Here is a 22,246-nt window from a genome sequence, read left to right on the forward strand (position 1 = left end):
TGAATACAAATTTTGGCTCTATATATATTCCAATTCATGCATTTATACCCAGAATTCACACAAAGACAAGTATAAAATTGAAGCTAAGGTACAATTTGTTACACAAGAAGAAACAATCGCACTGGACATGTAAAGTAGAAACAGCAGCTAAAACCAACCATAACTAGGCAAATGCAGAAACTACAGTGATCCACTAGCTTGAGCAGCACCCAATTTTCTTCAATGCAGAAACATCGTCCTTGTTTGCAACATTTATCCTCTCTGCTTTGTTCGGCAACGTGGTTGCAGTTCCGTCCTCACTAGCCTCAACAGCTTTCTTGCTCACAATATGGTATATCTGTTTCAGAACTTCAGAAAATGCATTTTCAACATTTGTAGCTTCCAACGCAGAAGTCTCCATGAAATAGAGAGACTCACGCTCGGCAAAAGCTTTTCCATCTTGAGTAGACACTGTGACAAGGTGACGAAGGTCAGATTTGTTTCCGATCAGCATCACGACGATATTGGGGTCAGTGTGGTCTCTCAACTCCCTAAGCCATCTCTCAACATTTTCAAAAGTAGCGTGTCGGGTAACATCGTAAACAAGCAATGCACCAACTGCACCTCTGTAGTATGCACTAGTAATCGCACGGTACCTACATTCAGAGTAACAATAAGATTTACATCTTTACATTGAAGTACATATGCATACCAATCTAAGCATCTGCGGTTTTCCAACTGAAGCATGTGGTTTCCCAGATTTAAGCATACAAACCCATGAATGTATATTCAACTCGGAGGAGATACCAGAAAAGCAAAGTACCAAATTTGTGGAAGGCAACCATAGAAAGACAGGCATCTTGTAATTGATGGTTTCTGTGCATGAGTTTACTCACTAAGAGAAACAAGTCCGTGTCTGCATTATTAACTCTCTCTCTCTCTCTTTTTCACTGGGTCACACACACATCAAATTCTATCATCAGGTGTACTTGTTCCTAGCAGCATTCTATGCCCCTTACGTAGAAATACTGAACTAGGAGGTTGTACCATATTGTTATCTATACAGTCGGTGAACTAATCCTCCACTGAATTGGGCCAAGAATAATGAAAGTTTTGAGTTGAATTTGATCGGTCAAACCAATGCCTGAGACAAGTAATCACTAATGATCCAGAAGGGCATCCTTTCAAACTCCGCAAATTGCTACTAAAAGAGATTAGTCGCTACTAGAAGAGGTCAAGTCATTCCCCAAAAAATGCGACCTCTAACAGCATTTCATCACTTCACCATGCCTGGAAATGTTTCATTGGTTTTCACGGTCTTGCAGAGAACCGTATCAATACAAAGTTTAGTTGACAAGATTTTGTAAGAGAAGGCTTTAACAAGGGTCAACAAGATAGCAACATATTCTGTTACAACTATTAAAAAGTTTCTCAGCCTGGCAAGATTCAGAGTCACCAAATATAATTTCTGAGTTCCAAAAACTTTGTTGAAATGGAGGTTCAAACAATGAGGATAAAATCAATCTTTTGCATAATGACAACCAACATTTGGTAAAAGCAACTCCAGTTTTGTAGGCATATGGGACCCGGTTGATGCCATCAGTAAACTCAAAAACTTGAGAGCTATAAAGGATGAAAAGGGTTCCATATCAAAATGGTTCACACTGGTTTCCCTTTTAGTGAAAAGCTCATAAACGATCATCTGAATCCATTCAGGCACTTGCCTTGGTGATCACAACCTGTTCAAAAGATACTCATTTATCTTTATAATTTATATACATAGTGCCACTGGATTGTCAAATAAGCCTAGCGTGATGGAAAAAGGAATCCACTAAGTCAGGACGTCATACCATGAGTTAAAAAATTTAAATTTTCTTCACTAAAGCACATTTTTATGACATGTTCACCTATGCACAGAAACAACAACACAAACAAGCAGAAACCGTCCTGGAAGGGGTTAAAAAAATAGCTGGATGGTTAGAGCCTCACTGTCTAACGTATCATCTCAGGTTTAAATTCCACAGGGAGCAATAAGCCTGATCTCCACAAAGGAGCTAGTATCAACATCCTAACAACAACAAGAAGCAAGACATACATTGATGTCATCTCTTATCTGCGACATATCCCTAGCATCTCCTGCCTCAGACCACCCTCAACAACGAACAACAGGCACAGCATGAACATATGACTGTGCTTTTATATGTTTGCATGTATGCATAACCATTGTCAGAAATATCATAGTTTCTCAAGCTATCATGTTAAAAATGAAGACAATAGTTGAAGACTGTCAACCGGGAAAGGATATCAATTGTTGATGCACCCAGATCAGCAAAGTGCATGTGTGGGTGCAGGTGCAGCCAAAGATATGGAAATGTGTGTCTGGTGCTGTGCGCCACACCAGCTTATTTTTGTCAAAAGTTGTGTGCACCTGACTCTTGTTGGGTCAGGCACTGTCAACCTAAGTGAGGGGCTCACTACCCTATTTCGTCCAAATCACAGGCTTGGTCAATCATGACCGAGTCCATAACCTATGCGATACGGCCATGATACACAAAATGCATGTTATCATTAAGCCGTATCTTATGATACAGGCCCCGTATCGTATGATACAGCCGATACAGGCTGTACTTTATAATACAGCCTGTATAAAGGGGTTTGATGCCCCTTTTGCTGAGATTCTTTTAAAAATTTCCTGTCCCCTTTCATATTCCATGCTTCTAAGAGTCGTGGAAAGGTGAATTTTCACCATTTTTAAAAAGACATTGCCAAGAAATCATTGTCTTAAGGGAGAAATCAAAAGCTTGAAAGGATGGGGATGAAGATAAAAAAGATAATGATTATTGTATTGATTGATAATAATCACGTCACGATGTTATTTAATCATAGACATTATTTCAATTTTCATTTGACAGTGAACGACTACAGATTATACGCTTTGATGTGATGTAAAATACTTTAAATTTTAGACTTTATTTTATTAATGTGTTGTTAAATCGTAAATGTTCATTCTGTGTAATGAGTTTTTTATATAGAACACATTCTTCTTGATTGTTCAATATTTTTCTCTTTTTTCTTTTTTTTCTTGATCTTTTCTAAATTAAAAAATAAATTTATGATACATTTACGATATGCTTGCGGTACATAACGATACACGTGCAGGTCAACCCTACCAATACGCATTACGGTACGCCTTTTACAAACGAGTCGAGCCAACTCGAGCTTGACTCGAACTAGCTTGGTTAAGTTTGACTCAAGTTCAACTCGTATGTGAACGAGTTGAGCTCGAGTTACATGAACTCGACTCGATTAAACTCAAGTAAGCTCGTTTAATCTAGTTTTTTTTTTTTTTTTGGTAATTTCCAAACTTAAAACCAAGTAAAGAGATTAAGTCAAATAGGGAATTGGTAAACAAGCTTAAATGAGTTTAGCTCTAGCTGGGACTTGGCCTGTCGACTCGAGCTCGAGCCGAGCAAGATATGAGTCGAGTCTAATCGAGCTGACCAAGCTCGAGCTTGACTCAGCTTGTGTACAGCCTATTCTTATGTAGCTGATATTGAACATTATTTTAATTAAAACTAAAAGGTGAGCGGTTAAAACTGAACCTGTTTTAGTGGGTTCTACTTAAAACTGAATCTATTAACTAAAGGTTTAAAATTTTTAAATAGAGAGAAACACAGTATTTACGTTTTAGACTACTGTGCCCTATGATGCTTTATTATTGTAATATTTGACCATAACCCTTTCAATATTTGTGCAATTTACACTCCAGATTGTGACCCAAAATTGTTAAATTAAATTTACATTTTCATTTTGTTGTGCTTGATTAAGATATATCTTGTTCACAATCTTTCTCCCTCTCTCTCTCTCTCTCTCTTCACACACACACACGTCTATATATATATATACACACACACACACAACATGACAGTGCAAGCACCTAGGGTTTTTTGAAGAAGGGCAAAACATACCACTACCCGGCACCACTGTGACATAAGATACCAACACTGTGTCAGCTTTAGCAGTTAAATGCTACAAGCTATGTGCAACGACATTCTTAGTTTTACATATTGGATGTCACGGTCAAACCAACCTACAATATATAGCCAGATTATGCTTAGGCACAAGTGGGTCAAAGAAAGGAATGCTAAGCCATTTTGAAGCACACAAACTTCCATTCACAAACCATCGTTGGGCCATAATTTCAAATATAAGTTTCATGTTTCTCATTTTCCTGATATGGGCCTCACTTTTACCAAAAAACTATCGCCTTTATCGTTGTCCTTTACTTGAAATATCAGCTAGTATTTAACATAAAGATATCGGTGAAATGCATAAAGTTTCCCATATCTCCAACATAAGAATCAACTTGAGGCCTCTCTGTTATAAAAAAAAAAATGAGCCCTGTACAGGAAAAATCAGAAACACAAGACTCGTATTTAGGATTACACTTTACAGCAAAAAACTATGTCTTTACATAGAAACTCTCCCATAAAAACATAATTTCTCAGCCACAGGAACCATGTACCATAACAGGATTTCCCACACAGTCTACAACATATATACCAAAATATTAAAAAAAAAAAGTAGGAAATATAAGTGTTCCATGTCCAAGCCATGCCCCTAACCACACCTGTGTTCAACATGAGTACAGTGTGCTTCCAGGAGTGTCCATGTGACATAGCTTGAAATGGCAAACTACAAGGTGCAGAAATAATGACAAGGGACACGTTAACCACATGCCATTGTGGGGGAAAAAAAATTGTATCAAGGTATTCCAACATAATGCACTCGAATGATTTTGTAAATGTTATTCTATGATAATAAAAAAACCACCCTCAAGGCAAGAAACCTAGCCAACTGATTTAATCTATCATGCCTATAGTTGTCTACCCAGTAAAGCTCCAAGACGTAGGCCCCCTGAACCCCAGGAAACTTCATTTAATCAAGCATAATAAGCGCTCTGTCTGGAAGAGGCCACATGAAGGTCCAGTCCATACCCTCTAATAAGCAAGTTCCTCTACGTTCGTGCTAGCCACTTGGGTTTGTGTGAAAAATAAACTTTTAGAAATATATTATTGGAAGGAAAGGTAGATGTTGCATGTAATGCAACTCTATTTTGAAGGTCCATATCAGAACAAAACTTAGGATAACTGTGGAATCTCTGATGCCTTCAACTATTAGAAAAGATCAAAAAATAAAAGGAGAGATGGATATTAGTTGCCACTAGAATATCCTCACTAACTTCTCTCTACGATTTTGACTACAAGCATATATGTAGTTGCTGCAGAATAGTAGATTCAACACCTTGCACAAACACCTTCATCATTTGTCCAACAAGAAGTTTGAGTCCCTTCCATGCAGTGCCAGTCTTCAAGCTTTCTTTACATTTCTAGACCTACTCTCTCAGTTAACTCCTGATCCTTCACTTACTTGAGGAAGAAGGGGTTATTGCAGAAGCAACCAGCTCTCTAACCTGCACATGATCAGGATGAGCATTTTCTAATTGCAAAACTCCTTCCAGCTTCCACTCAAGAGAAGTTTAGGGTAGCAATGATATCCCAAACCTATGTCACACGGGTACTCCTCTTAAGGAGGAGTACCCGTATGGTACGGGTACGACCCTGGTGCGGTCAACGTAGTACCGGGTACGGTCAACGTACCCGGGATCATTTTTGTCCATTTTCGAACTCGGTCAAGTGTGACCAAGTCTAAAGTTGTCCAGTTTTTGAGTTGAAAATTAAAAATCCCCCTCTCTTTTCTTGTTTCCTTTTTCACTCTAAACCTTTCTTGTACATAGTTCCTCACAACTTTTCATTTAAAATATTCCATACAATGTTTCGAAAATCCATTCCTTCTCTATAACTTGACTTTTCGATAATAGTGTGAGCCATAACTATAGCGATGTCAATATATCTTAAAAGTGTGACCTGTTGCTCCTTCTAATCTTAATGATGCGACGGAGAATCAAGAAAGCTGATATATTTGTATGCTAATTACTTCCATACTGTGTTTTGTGAATATGTTATTCATTTTGAAATTTTTTGACATATATATATATATGTCAGCGTGTGTGTACAGCCGTACCCCCGCACCCAAATTTTTTGAAAATGGTCTGTACCCGCACCGGTACCCGTACCCGTACCTATGTGACATAGTCCCAAACCCATCCTTTGAAACCCTGCGTCTGACCTAGCTAGTGTAGTAGTTTTCAATAGTGGCATGGCACCATTTGAGAGCCAGCAGTTGGTTCAGGGACGCAAACTCACCAGGAACCATGTTCAAGAACTTACAAACATCTGGTCTCTCTGGTACCGTCACGACATCTAGGGGTGAACACGAGCTGAGTCGAGCTCGAGTTCAGCCAGCTTGAGCTCCGCTCGACTAATGAAACTCGAGCTCGAGCTCGAGCTCGACCAAAGCAACTCCAGCTCTACTCGACAGAATTTGTTGAGCTCGAGCTCGATTAAGCTCGACAAACTCGACTCACTACTTCGCCTTGAAATCATGGAGATCTACCACCGCCACCACTATCGTCTTTACCACTGCCAACACCAACTATTGGCATTTTCCTGATTGCCATTGGAACCCACTGTCGTCACCTACTTCTCCCCTACCCAAAACCCACCTCTACGCCCCTGCAATGGTTCAAGGGATTTAGGGGAATGTTACATCAACGTTGCACAAATCATACATCATGAGAAGGCCTTGCTCCCACCCAAGCTAGGGTTTCTAAAACCCTCGCCTGCCCAAGCGAGGGTTTCTAAAACGCACATTTGGGCATACCCTCGCCCAAGCGAGGGTTTTAGAAAGCCTCCCTTTGGCAAAACAAGAGAGGGTGTGAGATCGGAGAGGGAGAGAGAGAAGGGGAGAGTAGAGGGAGAGGCTTGGGCAAAACGATAGAGAGAGAGAGAGAGAGAGAGAGAGAGAGAGAGAGAGAGAGAGAAAGAGAGATGTTAAAGAGGGGAAGAGAGAAGGGGATAGTAGAGGGATAGGAGAAGCCGAGAGCAAGAGGGTGTACCTTAGCATTGATGTTGTAGCATGCAGTTTGAGAATCGATGGCCGGTCAGGGTTCATGAGAACGAAGGAGAAAGCCAGTGAAGAGAGAGAGTTGAGAAGCCAGTAGGTGATAAAAATGCGAATAGGAAGTGCGCAAGTGAAGCATCGACAAAACCGAAGAATATCCGTTACTCGACCTAACGAGCCAAGTTGGTTAAGCGAGCTTCATTAAATGAACTCGAACACGACTCGATAAAATAAACAAGCTGAACCATCAACTCGAGCTCGGCTCGTTGAGTAGAAAAGCTGGCTCGAATTCGAGTTCGAGCCAAGCTTTAACAAGCTGAGTTCGAGTTACTCGGCTCATTGTTCACCCCTAACGACATCCAAATCTAATAGACCAAGTAAAGAATCTGTTCTGTCACAAGAAAACGCTAAAGTCATTCTATAGCATTCACTCCTAGTATCAAATATAGCTTTTGGTTTTTATCAGTTGGTCCTCTATCAGGTATTAAAAATGAGATTTTTTTTTTTAGGAAAAATCTCCAGAATTCAAAAAATATAAAAATATAAAAAATAACTAAAAATTATGAGATCCTAATTTTTCTTTAATTTTTTTACAAAAACATTGATCACAATCCAAAACCCCTGCCGACCGTCTGGTTGTAGCCACTCCTGGCCGTCGAAAACACAAGTGTTGGCCACCGGCGGGTGCTTCAATGCAAGAGGGAGAAGACGGGAAGGGCTACTGTGGGAGGAAAAAGCTTTGCCGTAGGAAGGGGCACGATCGTGCCCTAGATCATTTTTAAAGAAATAAAAAATCAAAAAATGGACATAAAAGGCCATGAGACGGTTTGACCGCACCCGACTAGCGTCAAACGCATGATCGTGCCCTAAATCATTTAAAGAAATAAAAAATCAAAAAATGAACAAAAAAGGCCATGGCACAGTTTGACCGCACCCGACTCTCCCTGACTGCAGTTGGGTGCAAGTCCGGGTCGCACCAGCACCCGTGTAGCGTCGACACTGGTGCGTTAGCAAAAATGCAGCGTCCGTGTGACTTAGCTCCATAACAGTTTTTAGTCTTGTAGATTATACAATTACAGATGATGGAACACTGATGTCCAATGTATTGAAGAACCATCAGTAACATACTCTGCCATCTTCAACATGAGTCAAAGTCCCAGATACACCAAGTTAATCTAGAAATCAATTTCAGCATATTTCATTGACATTTCCTTGAAATGTGAGTCTGTGACTTACAGGGCATCAATTACACATGATTCCTTTAACTTGCATGGGGTGCCACCTTAAAAAGAAAAAGCTTCCACTGTGAAAATTTAATGGAAAAAGAAACCTCCGCCAGATAGATTTAGATGCTTAACTTGAGATTAATCATTTTTTGTACACCTTCCAATTGACGTCCCCATACTGTTTACCTGGTTGATTGTACAAAGATCAGTATAACATAAATTCTACTCCACATGTATCTTTCAAGTGTGCTGACAATACAAGGTCCTTCTACCAAGTATCCAAAACCAAATATTCTGATGTTTCCAGTTGCATGCATGGACAGTTTGCTGAATCAAATACTAATCATAAGAGAGCAATTTATTCACTTGACATGGGATGAAAATTCTGAAAATAATCAGTGAAACTTATTCTTGACGAGAATAAGTTAGGAAATTTAGTATTGTTAGTGTTTTCATGGGATCAGTGAATTGTACTGCAGAAAATCAATTTAACTAGAGGATGATGGACGTAAAATGTGTTGTTCTACAACAGTTGCAGTGATAGCACCACCACACAGACGCATGACAGTCTGTTCTTTCCAGAAGCTTTGTTAGACAATTTCAGTAAATCCACACAGGATGACCTCCAAACTCTCGATTGATGTTTGATAATCAATAGAGATCCAAGGCCCACATTAAATGGTGATGGGGATCAAAATGTATTGACCAGCATGTGACTGCTTAATACTAGATGAATAAGACAGACCAATGATGTACACAAAATTGCAGACCATTTAAAGTAAAACTAGACAACGAAGAACACAGGTATCTAATGCACTGAACCATTCCATTTATTGGACAGCCCCTAACATCCATAATAAAAGAAGAGAAAAATCACCGACAAACTATCAGCAGTTGTTTTTGTTTTTTTGAGTGCAATAACATAATAGCCTAGTAAAAAGTCCCAAGAAAAAATTACACCTTCATATTGTCAAAAATTACCAGACTGAATTATATTCTAACAGATTCAAACCAACTAACAGCAAATAAACAAAATGAAAGAGGGCGAAATCATGTTCTAACAGATCCAAACCAACAAAAAGCAAATGAAGGAAAGAAAAAGGAGGGGGAAGAATAACAAAAAGTAGCCAAGTTGGCCAACACATCCATCTCCAAACTCCCCGTGAAACGCGCGTTGGCTTGTGGACAAAGGCCTCAACAAAGAAGATCCAACAAGAATAAGTTCTCATTTCTTTCGTTCATTTTTCTAAAATTGGCATTGTTTGCCACTATGATTTGTTCATACTTTTTTAACTTCCTCCAAGCAAGTAAAAAGGCCTCGAAAGTTCATAGATACCCCCAAGTTTAAACTCTAAACTGCACATAAGCATGCAGGGGTTACCAAATTAAGTTGTTTCCACTGAAGCTCTTTCAAAGCATTCTTATTCATAACCTAAAACTAGTCAATTTTCAGCTGTCCAAATTTGAAAATGCAAAAAGATGATTCATGCCAACGTGTGACAAACTTAAATCAAATCCAATGTATTGAAGAACCATCAATAACATACCCTGCCATCTTCAACATGACTCCAAGAGTCTCAGATATACCAAGTTAATCTAGAAATCAATTTTAGCATATTTCATTGATATTTTCTTGAAATGTAACTTACAGGTCATCGATTACACATGATTCCTTTAACTTGCACAGGATGCCACCTTGAAAAGAAAAAGCTTCCATTGTTCACAAAATTTAAAGGGAAAAACGAAAAAGAACACTCCTGCTAGATAGATTACTCAAATGCCATATAGATGCTAAACTTGACCTTAATCAATTTTGTACAAACTCCAATTGACATTGCCATACTGTTTACATAATTGGTTGTACAAAATAGATCAGTATAATCTAAACCCCACATGCATTTTCAAGCGTGCTGACAATGCAGCATTTTTCTACCAAGTGCCCAATACCAAAATGTTGTGATGTTTTCAGTTGCATGTACATACAGTTTGCTGAATAAAATACTAATCACAAGAAAAAGAAATTTATTCAATTTACATCAGATGAAAATTCTGAAATATCAAAAAGCTGAGTGAAACTTATTCATGAAAGAGAATAAATTAGGAAATCTTGAAATTGTCGGTAATATTTTAGTTGGATCAGCAAATTGTATGGCAGAAAATCATTTAATAATCAAAGTTGACGATGATGCCTGTAAAACTTGTTGTTCTACAGTAGTTGCAGACTTGCAGTGACAGCACCATTATGCAGACATGTGCATAGCTTGTTCTTTTCAGAAAGCTTTGTTAGACAGTTTCACTAAACCCACACGGATGACCTCAAAACTCTCGAATGATAATCAACAAAGATCCATAAGGCCCAGATGAAACGGTGATGGGGAGCACAGAATAATGACCAACATGTTACTGGTTAATACTAGATGAACAAGACGGCCCAATGGTGGACACAAGATTATAAAGACAATGAAGAACGCAGATCTCTAGCGCATTGAACCATTCAATTTATCGAAACTACCGAGGCCTCAACATCTCTAGTAACGAAAGAGAAAAACCGCCCACAAACTACACCAGTTTTGCTCATTTTGTTAACTGCAATAACATAATACCCTAGTAAAACTCCCCAAAAAAAATCACCCCTTTCGTATTTTCAGAAATTATCAGACCGAATCTCACTCTAACAGATCCAAACCAACAAAAAGCAAACAAACGAAAAGAAAAGGAGGGGAAAAATAACAAAAGGTAGTCAATTTAGCCGACGCATCTATCTCCAAACTCTCCGTCAAACACACGTTCGCTTGAGGACAAAGACCTCAACAAAGTCAAAAACCAGGAATAAAAGGGCCTAACAGAATAAGGACGCATAGTCACTTCTACTATTCCCAACAGAATCGGTCATATTCGTAACATACCCCAACAGTTAGGAAAGAGAGGTACACATTGACACCCAATAAGTTACTGCTTACAAGTTCCCGCCATAAGTTCCTCCAACCACGAATCATGGGTACCCAAGCCACAAAACCCTCAAAGCATCCCGAACAGAACATACCCAGTTGAAATTTTTCCGATTACAGCACATTCTTTCACATTGGTGATAACTCCTATGCGGAGAATCCAAGAAAACGAAACCACCAAAACGACCAATAATAGCGAAGACGTAAAATAGATGATGAAGAACAATAAACAAATCCTATACCTCATACCTTTCTTGGCCAGCAGTATCCCAAATTTGAGCCTTGATGACCTTTCCATCAACGTTTAGGCTCCTGGTTGCAAATTCCACACCTATTGTGGACTTGGACTCCAAGCTAAATTCGTTCCTTGTGAACCTTGAGAGCAAGTTAGACTTGCCCACACCCGAGTCCCCAATCAACACCACCTTGAAAAGATAGTCGTAATCATCATCTGCCCTGTAACTAGCCATCTCTCTCTCTGTCTCTCTCAGACACACACACCGAATGAGACACTATGGACAACAAAGGCAGGATGCCCACGGAAAGATCAAACCAGAGAGAGAATCAAACTTCGGCATCGGGCTGCCATGGATCATGAATGCATTATTGTACACACCACCGGAGCCCCTTGTTCACCAGTAATTTAGAGCTTTTGTACTTTTGGTACTGCGTATTCTTTTCCAACGGTGAAAATGAACTTGCTTTTACTCGGGAAGGCAACAGCGAAAGTGCTTGCCGTATCCCGGTACGCCACCAAAGTCCAAACATCCTTCAAAAATTTTTGACACGGGAAAAGCAGGATACTTATCTTGTTTATAGGGAAAAAAGAAAGTCGAAAGTTTACGCTGTAAAGTGAAAACAGAAAACTTATGAAAAAAAAACAAAACAAAACAAAACAAAAAGAAGTCGAGTAGAACGTTCTTCTTTCTTTTTAACGTTGTTTTACTTTTAAAAATCATAAAAGCAGCTTCCTCACCACTTAATTTTTGAAGCCTAATCAGCTCTCTTACAATTTTCAAATAGTCACCTCTAAACAGCGGAGCAGTTCCAGTGAAAACCATAACATCCAAGTCGCCTTATGCTTATTAAATTAGAGAAATAATTTATAAAAATTACTTGAAATTATCTAATATATATATATATATATATATATATATAACTAATTATGCAAAGGTCTCTCTGCTAAGAATAGAGTTGTCCTTTTCGAGACAACAAGGCTTGATAGGATTTGAAAAAATTGAGCGCCCTTTGTTAAGCATCAAAAAGCTGTGATTTGTTATTTACCTCATTTGTTAGGTGGTATTTTGTACGTTTTTCATTAATTTTTTCTCATAATCGACAAATGAAAAAGAAAAATGGGACGTCTCTCAAGTGAGCAAAAGAAGTATTTCATCATGGTATTTCATCATGATATTTCATCTTCATCCTATCGCGAGAGCCAAAGCTCTCTTCATAAGATATAGGGTTTGCTTCTCCTATACTTATGCTTGTATGTTAATGGTCTTATAAACAAGTTGACGCTTTAAAAAATTCAAAACGAAAACCAGCCGCGTATCAACCCCCATCCCGACTGTTGTCCCAACCCCCTCAAAATCTTTAATTAAGAGAAAGCATAAACATTTGCCTTAAGCCTAAGCTGCTCTAAATTTAATAAAATATTAATTTCAAAACAGTTGAAAGTCATCAAATTTTGTCTCTCTAAGCTTTCTCACTTTTTTTAGGAAGTCTGCATTTTTTTATTTTTATCACTTATCAAACACGAGTAAGATTCAACAGAACTAACTAACTTACGTATGTATCCGTACAACATTTTAATATTAAAATGAAGAGAAATCAATTTTTGACAAACAACATGACGAACATTATCTTAATATCAACGTGAAGGGAAAAAAAAATTTCCCATAAGGTTTATGTTTAAATTCATCTAAGCCATCACACTCTCGGTGGGCTATCTTTTACAAAACAATTCCAAGTCAGCGTCAGTCCACACTCTTTATGATGATAATACCATGAACTAACACAATTGAACAAAACTGACACACATGATGAATTAATCTGTCAAATGATCATTAAAAGCACTATAAATCGTTGTAAAAGTGATATACCTAGTTCCAATAATGGATTGCTAGGAGGTAGTTCCCCTTTATTACCAAAAAACGATATTTACAAAAAGTAATAGGAGATGTTTAAAACACAAGGAGCAAAAACTCACCCTTTAAAAAATAAGACACACAGATTGATGTTAAAGCCTCTTGAGATATCCTAGATCGCCACTGCAGCAGTAGGGCTTAACTACCCAGCCTTAATCCAAGTGGTAAACCGGCCCCCTCTAAGCACCTAGGTTGAGGGACCAGGAGATGCCTTGCTCTCCAAAAGTAACATAAACAGAAGTTCAGGTCCTCGTGCCGCCCAATACCCTGTGGATAGTCCACTGCAGACAGAAGAGTGGCCAGCCACAGTCAGCTCAAGCCACACCAACACCTTATGGGACAAAACCATCCACTGGACCCCAGCTCATACTCCCATGTATAATTATCGTAGTCGGTGTTCCTTTATGCATATAAGGTTTACACCACTGAGCTTATTCTGGTAATCTCACGGAGTCCAACCTAGTGTACGATTTCCAAAGGCTAAACAATTGCCATGCCAACAATCCCGAGTAGGACTAGGATGTACCAACATAAAACACACATAAGAAGTCACTCGTGCACAATTCCTGTCAACCTTTCAATGTGCAAGCTTTTATACATACCATGTGCACACTCAACCCATAAGGGTGTAGGCAAATATATGTATATATTTCCTTCAATCATAATGTAATGTATTTATTATTTTTCTACTTTCAAATTTTCAATATAAGCTTAGACTTATATAATGAATGTACAACAGCTACATACCATGACATGGTACCATGCTGGTCATGAAGCTCACCTAGATGACCAGATCTTTGTTTCTGCACTTGTTGTATATGCGCTTGCATCAAAATATACATAAATATACCAATAGGGATGTAGTTATGTTGTGGGGGAAGAAATCTACATGCATCTTCACTTAGAAGATGGATAAGTTGTCCAATATTACACTTTCTTTATCACCCATCAAATGCATCTGTTTGGCTGTTATTGAGTTCGCTTCTTGACATGTTGAAACATCATGCATACAACTTGTATTTGGGTGCAGCAAAGAATAATGCAAACTTGAGGTGACTGTTGAATGCGCATCCAACTCCTTTGTGCAATACAACATGCAGATGTCATGCGAAAACATGAAACATAAATATCAAAACTTCCTTAAAACTAAAAACTGGCTGCACCATAATAAATAGCTAGTTGAACGATCACCAGTTGGCACTCAGCAGCTAATTGGAGCTAATGATGGTCTCAAGTAAGCTATCTAAATATCAGAACAAAAAAAGACGAGAGAACTGGTCCTTCCCCCCACCCCCACTCCTCCCCACCTTTATTCCATTTTTCACAGCAGAACAAAATGTCCATGTTTACATTCTATTTGAGATGTGATCCGTCCAGAAGCTAATCACTTCCCAGATAACTTTCACTTAGAAGCTGGAGAGAATAATAAAAGCATGATTGCAACAGGCAGAATTGAAGGTGACAAACAGGTGCAGTAAAGCATTAAGCAAGAATCAAGCTCACCTATCTGGGCAACAACATTCCTTGTGTAAACTTAAAATGCATTATCAAGACCATAGAAGAAGCTATTCAATTCTGCGAGCCTCATAGGCACTTTCAAGGCAAAAAACTGATCAACCGCCTACTCGTTAAGAAAAGAAAAAGATATAAGACATGAGGGCATGAAAAGTTCTCTCTCATAAAGCATGAAGTAAGAAGAACCAACATTGTATGTCAAGAAAGAATATGAAAATCCACAAGTGTTGGCAAAGAACATTCAAGAGCACACAAGTCAAACATAGGAGAAAATGATTAAACAGCTGCAAGCTGTCACCCAGAGGAAAACCTGCTGGAAGCCAGGGAGTTGATTCTTTCCATTAGAATAGGTCCGGTATCAAAATCCAGGGAGTTGATTCTTTCCATTAGAATAGGTCTGCTATCAAAATGAACTGATGAAAACAGATCAAACGTTCATTAGTAAGACATGGTAACTTTAGTATACATAAGTGTTAGAGGCACCCAAAGATGCGCCTGCATGACAATCCCATGCAGCGGTTCGACGACAAAAAAGAAGATACGTGAAAGATTCACCTCTAATGTCAACATATCAAGGAATAGAATAGAAACATCAATCCCATGACCAAAATCAGCTACAAGATTTTTTTATTTTTTTAGCCACTCCAATACATGCATCATGAGCAATACAAATTAGACTTAGTTGTGGGGTACTATTGATAACAAGACCATTGCATCAATACACTTCAAATGCCAGTAACTTTAGAAGAAAAAAAAAGAATTTGACTAAATGTAAGGTTGAAATGCTGAATTTAGGACTGCTAAGCATTGCCAATAAAGGACAACCTTTAACAAGAGAAACATGAAAGTTCCAAAATAATCAAGGCAAGCTTTGGAAAAGGTGTTTCGCAGTGAAGGAAACCTAAATTCTTTTCAGAAATTCTCAAGAACACACCAAAATATTTAAAAATAATAAAAAACATGCCTAATGCTATTCATCAAACCAGAGTTTTTGCCCTGTTAATAAGAAAGGCCTCATGTTAATTGAACCATAGCTTGTTCATTAATTACATTAGGTTAATGAGATCAAATTATTAAATAGCATCCATGTAAACAATAAATTTACAACCGACCACTCAACCTTTGGGCAATAACAAATGGATCATCATTTTTTGCACCACAATAAATAGGCTGTCTTCTTATAAAAAAGACATTAAAATATATACATAATTTGCCATTTTAACCTTTCTTTAAATTTATTTTTAGAAAATAAAATTTAAATTAAAAAATCACCAGCTGCAATGGGAGACAGTGGCCATCCATAGATCTCCACCAGATGCTGAGGATTGAGGCGGCAACATCCAATTCCTAGTTGCTCGCGAAGGGTCGATTGCTCAACCCTTGTTATCCCACTCACTCCCTTGTCATGGAACAAGGATGGTCAGGACACACAATCCTTGTTGTTCTGGCAAGGGTCGAACCATTGCCCTGCCCAACAGTTATGGTCGAGGACAGCCCTAATCTTCACTGATCCGTTCGACAACGAGGATCGCTTGGCTGAGGGTTGGGTCATCCTCAACCCTCATCCAAAAAGGGCGAGGGCTCGACTAGATCGATGAGGGTCAAAAAAGCAATCTAGATGCCGCTGCTCCGATCCTTACCATCCAGCCAAGGTTGACAGCTGACAGGTGGCTGCTCCTCATTCTTGGGGATTTAGCTAAGTGCAGTGTCTGTGTCTATTTTCTGCCAATATTCATTTGCTTTCTCTTCTTCTTTTTCTCCATTTTCGCTTCTTGTGGTTAATGTGTGCTGCAATACTTTCAGAAATGGGAACCTTTATCACCTCAACAGCACCATGGGAGTTCAATTGTTGAAGTATATCAGATCATAGAGGAGGTATATGCACAGTTACCCTTGTGTGTGTATGTGCATGCACACATGTGCATGTATACATGTGTGCTATGTGTGATAGATATTCCAATTTACAATGCCTACAAATAAGAAAGGTGCATTGTTGAAATACTAGAGACATTCGGCTTGGGTTGACTAAAGATCTCAAAAAAGTGGTAAAGTGTCGCATTGATTAGATTCAATAAAAAGTTAGTATACTGCAACTCACCTCCTGCTGAATTGTTCTTTCAACCCACCCTAAAATCCTTTCCATCTGAGAGTTTACCCAACGCATTACCAGCATTCCTGATATTGATTCGACCTACAAGCACATGCAAAAACCAAGGTTAGAAGGCATACAAAATAGCACATAAATCATTAGTTTAAATCATAAGCTAGAGTGCTCGTGTTGTGCAAATGATATGTCATTCATTTACCCTCAGTACCGTACAAGCATCAGGATGCATTTCGCATCAATATTGTTGAATCTCTAGAAGGGATGCCTTTCAATTTCCAAAACATGAACATAAAGGAACCATTCTCCACGTTTTAGAAAATCGAAAAGAGGAGTAGATATTGACCCAAGGATTGCACATCCACGAAAAATCATTGCATTCAATTCCTCTGAGTTCAGCCTAAATGCCATTCATCTCTTGGCACACCTTTTTTTGGTTTTCTTGCTTTTTTTCTTTTTTTTTTTTGCATTAAGCTTTTTGCCTTTTTCTTTTTTTTTTCTTTCTTGCTTTTGATTTTTTTTTAGGCTGACCTTCACCTTTGAGGGAATACCTCACCACCCCAAAGGGCAAAGACTACTAGGGAGCTCTACCGCTTTGGTGGTGATGTGAATCTCACCATTGTTCATTAAGATCCATGGTGCTCCCATATCTACAGCGAAAGAGACACACTCTTATTGATAGACTGAGCTTTGCTTTGAATCTATTTAATTTTAACTCTCGCTCAACAAACATATGCTGGTTCGACAGTTTTATTCTTGATGCTTGTATGGCTATTTTCTCTCCTTTCTAGATTGCTTGGTTATTCATATTTCAGATGCAACGGATGCCTAGAACATGACAAGGCTTTCTTCATGCACCCAATGGTAGACTTGGGAAAAGGATGAACACCCTCTCGGTGCCACTAGAACTAGTGTGTTGTATTTCACAGGCAGATTTTTCTGACAAAAAATCATATCTAAAATGGCAGAAAAGGCAGGTTTGTGGTCTGTAGATTCTTCATGCTGTAGTTGTGAGATCTTCTTTTCCAATCTAGGAGTGAACTTTTGCTTTTTCTGTTTTTCTTTAGTAGTTAAATATACTAGAAGAGGACTTCTACACCATCCTGCGATGCCATATGTTGAGTCAGACTGTCCTTTTGGCAAAGATTGAAGAATCTGAGGTATTGCCCCTGCACTTGCTTAAAGGCCTGCAGGTGGTGATCTTACAGGTGATGACTATCACTAGGCAGATGGTTACCATCTTAATGTCAAATTATATAAGAAGCTGCTATTTAGTGTTTTTGTCATATTGGACGAGTGAAATTGTTAGCAACGGTTAGCTAAGGGATACATTAATTTGTCTGTCAAGCGAAATGAATTGTGGGGAGAAACCGAAAGCCGGCAAAAAAAAAATGTAGAATTTATTTTTACAAGGATGGATTGTTAACAATGGTGCGGAGCACCAACTGTCACGTTTTTGGCCCCCTTTGAATGGTTGAGGGAACAAACGAGGTTTTGCACATAAGTCAGGTTTTTGAGAAATTAGATTTGCAAATAACTTGAACTTAACTCTTTCTTTTTGAATTTCAAAATTTGGGTTTGCAAACAAAAAAGGTAGACCCTAGTCAATTCAGTTTCCATTTTATATATTGGCAGTCCTCTGTAAAAGAAAGGTAGATCTTTTTCCTGCGTTTTGGCGAAGGTTGTGCAAATTGGTATAGGCATGATATCATTCTGATCGACTGGTGGCCGGAAAATGGTAGAGCTTCTCCCCCACCGTGAAGTGAATTAGATGGAAAGGGTGAAAACATTGCCCTCTCTCCCTGAGTTTCAGAAACCTGATCTTCTTATCATATCAGCTAAGAGAACGGGAAAGTATGATTTTATATAAAAAATTGGTTTGACTCTTGAAACCAAAATTTCAACCTGATTCCAGATGCGTTAGGCCTTTTCAAACCTCACGTAATCACTTAAAGGTAATAACATAACCAAAGTTCATTTAGCCTAAGATGAAAATTTTTTGCCTACCCAAACCTGGACCTAATTGTAATTCAATTCCCGCATGGGACTTTGTGGAAAACCTAGTTTACCTTAATGACAGTAATAATATCAAAATGTGACCAGACCAAGTCAAATTCAATGTAAAATTAAAATGGGTTTACTCAGTTTTCACCATATTCTCTTTCATATATGATTATATTTCAGTACAATGAGTTAAATTTATGTACCATAAGGCCTCGATTTGAAGCTTTTGAGTATTTTCAAACCTAAATAATCAATTACTTGGACATTAGGGATATGATATGATTTATGTAATCAATATTGCTCCTTATCCAAGCATATCGGCTGATAATTAAGCATTGTATTAGCCCCTATTGATATGATAAAAGACAGTACTAGTTCTTTTTTATTATTTATCTTTTTGTTTGTCATTGAATTTGAAATATTTTGGATTTTTTTTCAACTTATGAAGCAAAAAAAAAAGGTGATAGGCTTTAATCTTATTTAACAATACATTTCGGCCTTAAAGTGGCAAGATTTTCTATGGAAAGGGGACACCCAACGAGGAAGGTGCCTTGGAAATTTTCTTTGGTGACTTGGAAAAGGTTTTGTATGGCCTTATTAATCGCTACTTTATGAACTTTATAATCGATCTGCAGTTATCTTGGAAAGATCTCATGTGGTTCTTTTATGGTAGGATGAAGATGTCGTTGAGTTGAAGTTGGGTTCTCGTGCGTGTCTTACAGAGTGTTAAAACGGTTTTTTTGAGAGCTATCATTGGTTAAAGGTTGTCAGAACTCCTATATTCGTCTACTACTAAGGCTTGTTGACATGATGCCGAACTGAGGCAAGTATTAGAGACTGGAACTTTTGGAAAATCCGGTGCTGATCAGTGGGTGTTATAAAAAGTGGTGCACCTTAGGTATTTAAATTCTTTACTATTTCAACAAGAGAGGACCTTAGCTTGAGTTCAAATACCTAAGGAAGTCGGTCAATACTAGTTATATATTTTATTCTTTTACATGTTTCGATGGCTGAAAAGACAAAAATGCCTTCAAAAACATAGAAAGGAACTCCGTCTAAAGAAAAAATTGGAAGGAGAGTTCTCTTTTCATTACCATCAGGAACAAACGTAGCCGAGCTCTACAGATTTTATTGCACATTCTCTGATGTGGATCTGGCATAGCATATTTTAACTGATGTAGCACAAGGTCTTTTATAAAATCTATTCATCATAAGATAGGCCTTAGATCCAGATTTATGATTATATAGGAAAAAGGTTGGTTGGATCTAAAATCGAAGGGGGTGGGTCTGATCTGGTTTTCAAATTCTGATGATCTCGAAACGCCTACTAAGACATAAGGCATAATGCATTTGCACAAAGGATAGGATGACGATGCCTATGTCATACTACCTGTTAATTAGGTTGAGCCGGACACTTGTGCTGTTCTCAACTTGTGCTGGTTGCCAAGGAGTCAAGCAACTTGGCGGGTTCAACCCCCTAATTCATGTGCATGCAGGGTGCAGGGAAATGGTTTTGGGGGGTGGGGGCGCTGGCAGGGGCCATGCCCCACTTCACATTTGAGGAACCAAAAAAAAAAAATTAAAATCTCATGTACAAATTTTGAAATGTTATTCAACCCTCTCAACAAAAGATTTTAGGTGCGTTGAGCACTTTACCTTTCATTACCCAACTTTTGCCCTTGCTTTTGGGGATTCCTTTACAATATGACTTATCCTTTTTTTTCACATTTATTTGGGATATTTTGGTACCGCAAAGAGGAGGATGTGAAGTCCTCTCACCGTCTTTAGTTCCATCTAACTATGGCCGTTGCATCGGGCAGATGTGATTAAATACAGCCGTAAAAAGCCACTACATGTACTCACTGGGTTGCTGCCAGTTCCAACAGAGAGTTTTTCATCTTCGGAAGGGAGGGGCAGATTATGAAATGAACACATTCCCATCAAGTACTGAAACCATCTATCAGCTTCTTATGCTCTACATGATCCCTAACTACAAAGCAGAAAAACTACAAGAAGTAAACAAAAAAGGACCACCGGAAGTGGATGGATGAAAAATTAACATGGAAAAACAAGATTATCTAAAATATCAGATAAATAGATAAACATTTAAAATGATCATGAGTGAGAAGACAGAAACCTGCACAGTAGAATTTGGATCTGCCATTGCTCAATACTCTTACAAGCATATGGACTTTCACCAACTTCAAAAAGTTGAAGCCTTTTACTATTTCTGGACTGACAAATTTGGATGCTCAATACTATAGGTTCAACAATTTCAAGGCTTCTGACAAATATTGAAGTGGATAAAATTCCAGCCACCACTAGGAACACAAGTAGGAAAAGAAGAACAAAATTAGGTTAATGCTACATGCAATCTTCCACTCAGGTGGCCAATCTTTATAATGCAAAATCAAATGACAAAAGGACAGTAAAACTTAAAAAAAAAAATAATTAACAACACGTTAAGACATCGCTGAATGATAAATCACAGCAACGAGAAAAAATGATAAGTGATATCCAGTGAAACAATACCGAGAAATACCTCCAATGATGTTGAGTTTCAGTGTTCACATCACCATCTTCTTCATTGGCATGTACTATGACACCGGATGGAACCCTGACTAGGGAACTGAGCCTGGGAGTGGGTCACGTCGTTACAATAAAGCCTAGCTGTTGAAAAACCAACCAAAGTGTTAGATTATTAGTGAAAAGGGGGAAAGAAAAGAAAGTCTCTAACAGAGGGAGAGCGCTCCACTTTTTTTTTCTTTTTAAAATGGATCTGTTAAGAAGAGGCCACCCAGCTTCCCCAATATGCAAACTCATACTACTAGTTTAGGATACCGTTTGACAGAAAGTGGTGGATTATCAAATCATGGAATAAGTGAAGTATTTATCTGCTGCAATCAATGGTGGTAGAGGGGCTCTGTTGCACACAATCAACCGCACCTACAAATTTAGAACAAATACCCAACCAACTGAATACAGATAAACCATACCTTTTGCATCCACTTATAATTGAATTCGAGGCCCTTGTAAGGGCAGGGTCTACATGCCATGAAGCACCGCTTGTCTTTTTCTAGGATTTCAAAAAACTCTTCTTGGAATGGATGAGGCACGCTATAATCTTTCAACAAACTTGGTGCAACTTCTCTAAACTGCAGTAGGCTAAACAATAAATGACATTGAAGTGTCACATCAAAAGGACAGATTTTTTCTCTCGTAGGAAAAATATATCTGAGATATTTTAAGGCGAGCAAACATAGAGAATACAAAATCTTGGTAACGTCTGCTGCTCCA

General features: G+C 38.3%; 1 protein-coding gene across 1 annotated transcript; it reads right to left on the reverse strand.

The window, feature by feature from the left end:
- On the reverse strand, nt 1-11,879 carry LOC116260206 (ras-related protein RABA1d-like). The gene is made up of 2 exons (XM_031638357.2): nt 11,426-11,879; nt 1-635 (listed from the first exon to the last, which is right to left on the reverse strand). Exons 1-2 carry the CDS (start codon nt 11,644-11,646, stop codon nt 194-196), a joined length of 663 nt encoding a protein of 220 aa, XP_031494217.1. The 5' UTR covers nt 11,647-11,879; the 3' UTR covers nt 1-193.
- Nucleotides 11,880-22,246: the final 10,367 nt, after the last annotated feature.

This window comes from Nymphaea colorata, chromosome 9 (assembly GCF_008831285.2).
Source record: "Nymphaea colorata isolate Beijing-Zhang1983 chromosome 9, ASM883128v2, whole genome shotgun sequence".
NCBI lineage: Eukaryota > Viridiplantae > Streptophyta > Magnoliopsida > Nymphaeales > Nymphaeaceae > Nymphaea > Nymphaea colorata.

Coding starts and splice junctions, on each gene's coding strand:
- LOC116260206 (XM_031638357.2), bottom strand. CDS start 11,646: ATGGCTAGTTACAGGGCAGATGATGATTACGACTATCTTTTCAAGGTG. Junction 636..11,425: donor GATACTGCTGGCCAAGAAAG/GTATGAGGTATA, acceptor CTCTGAATGTAG/GTACCGTGCGATTACTAGTG.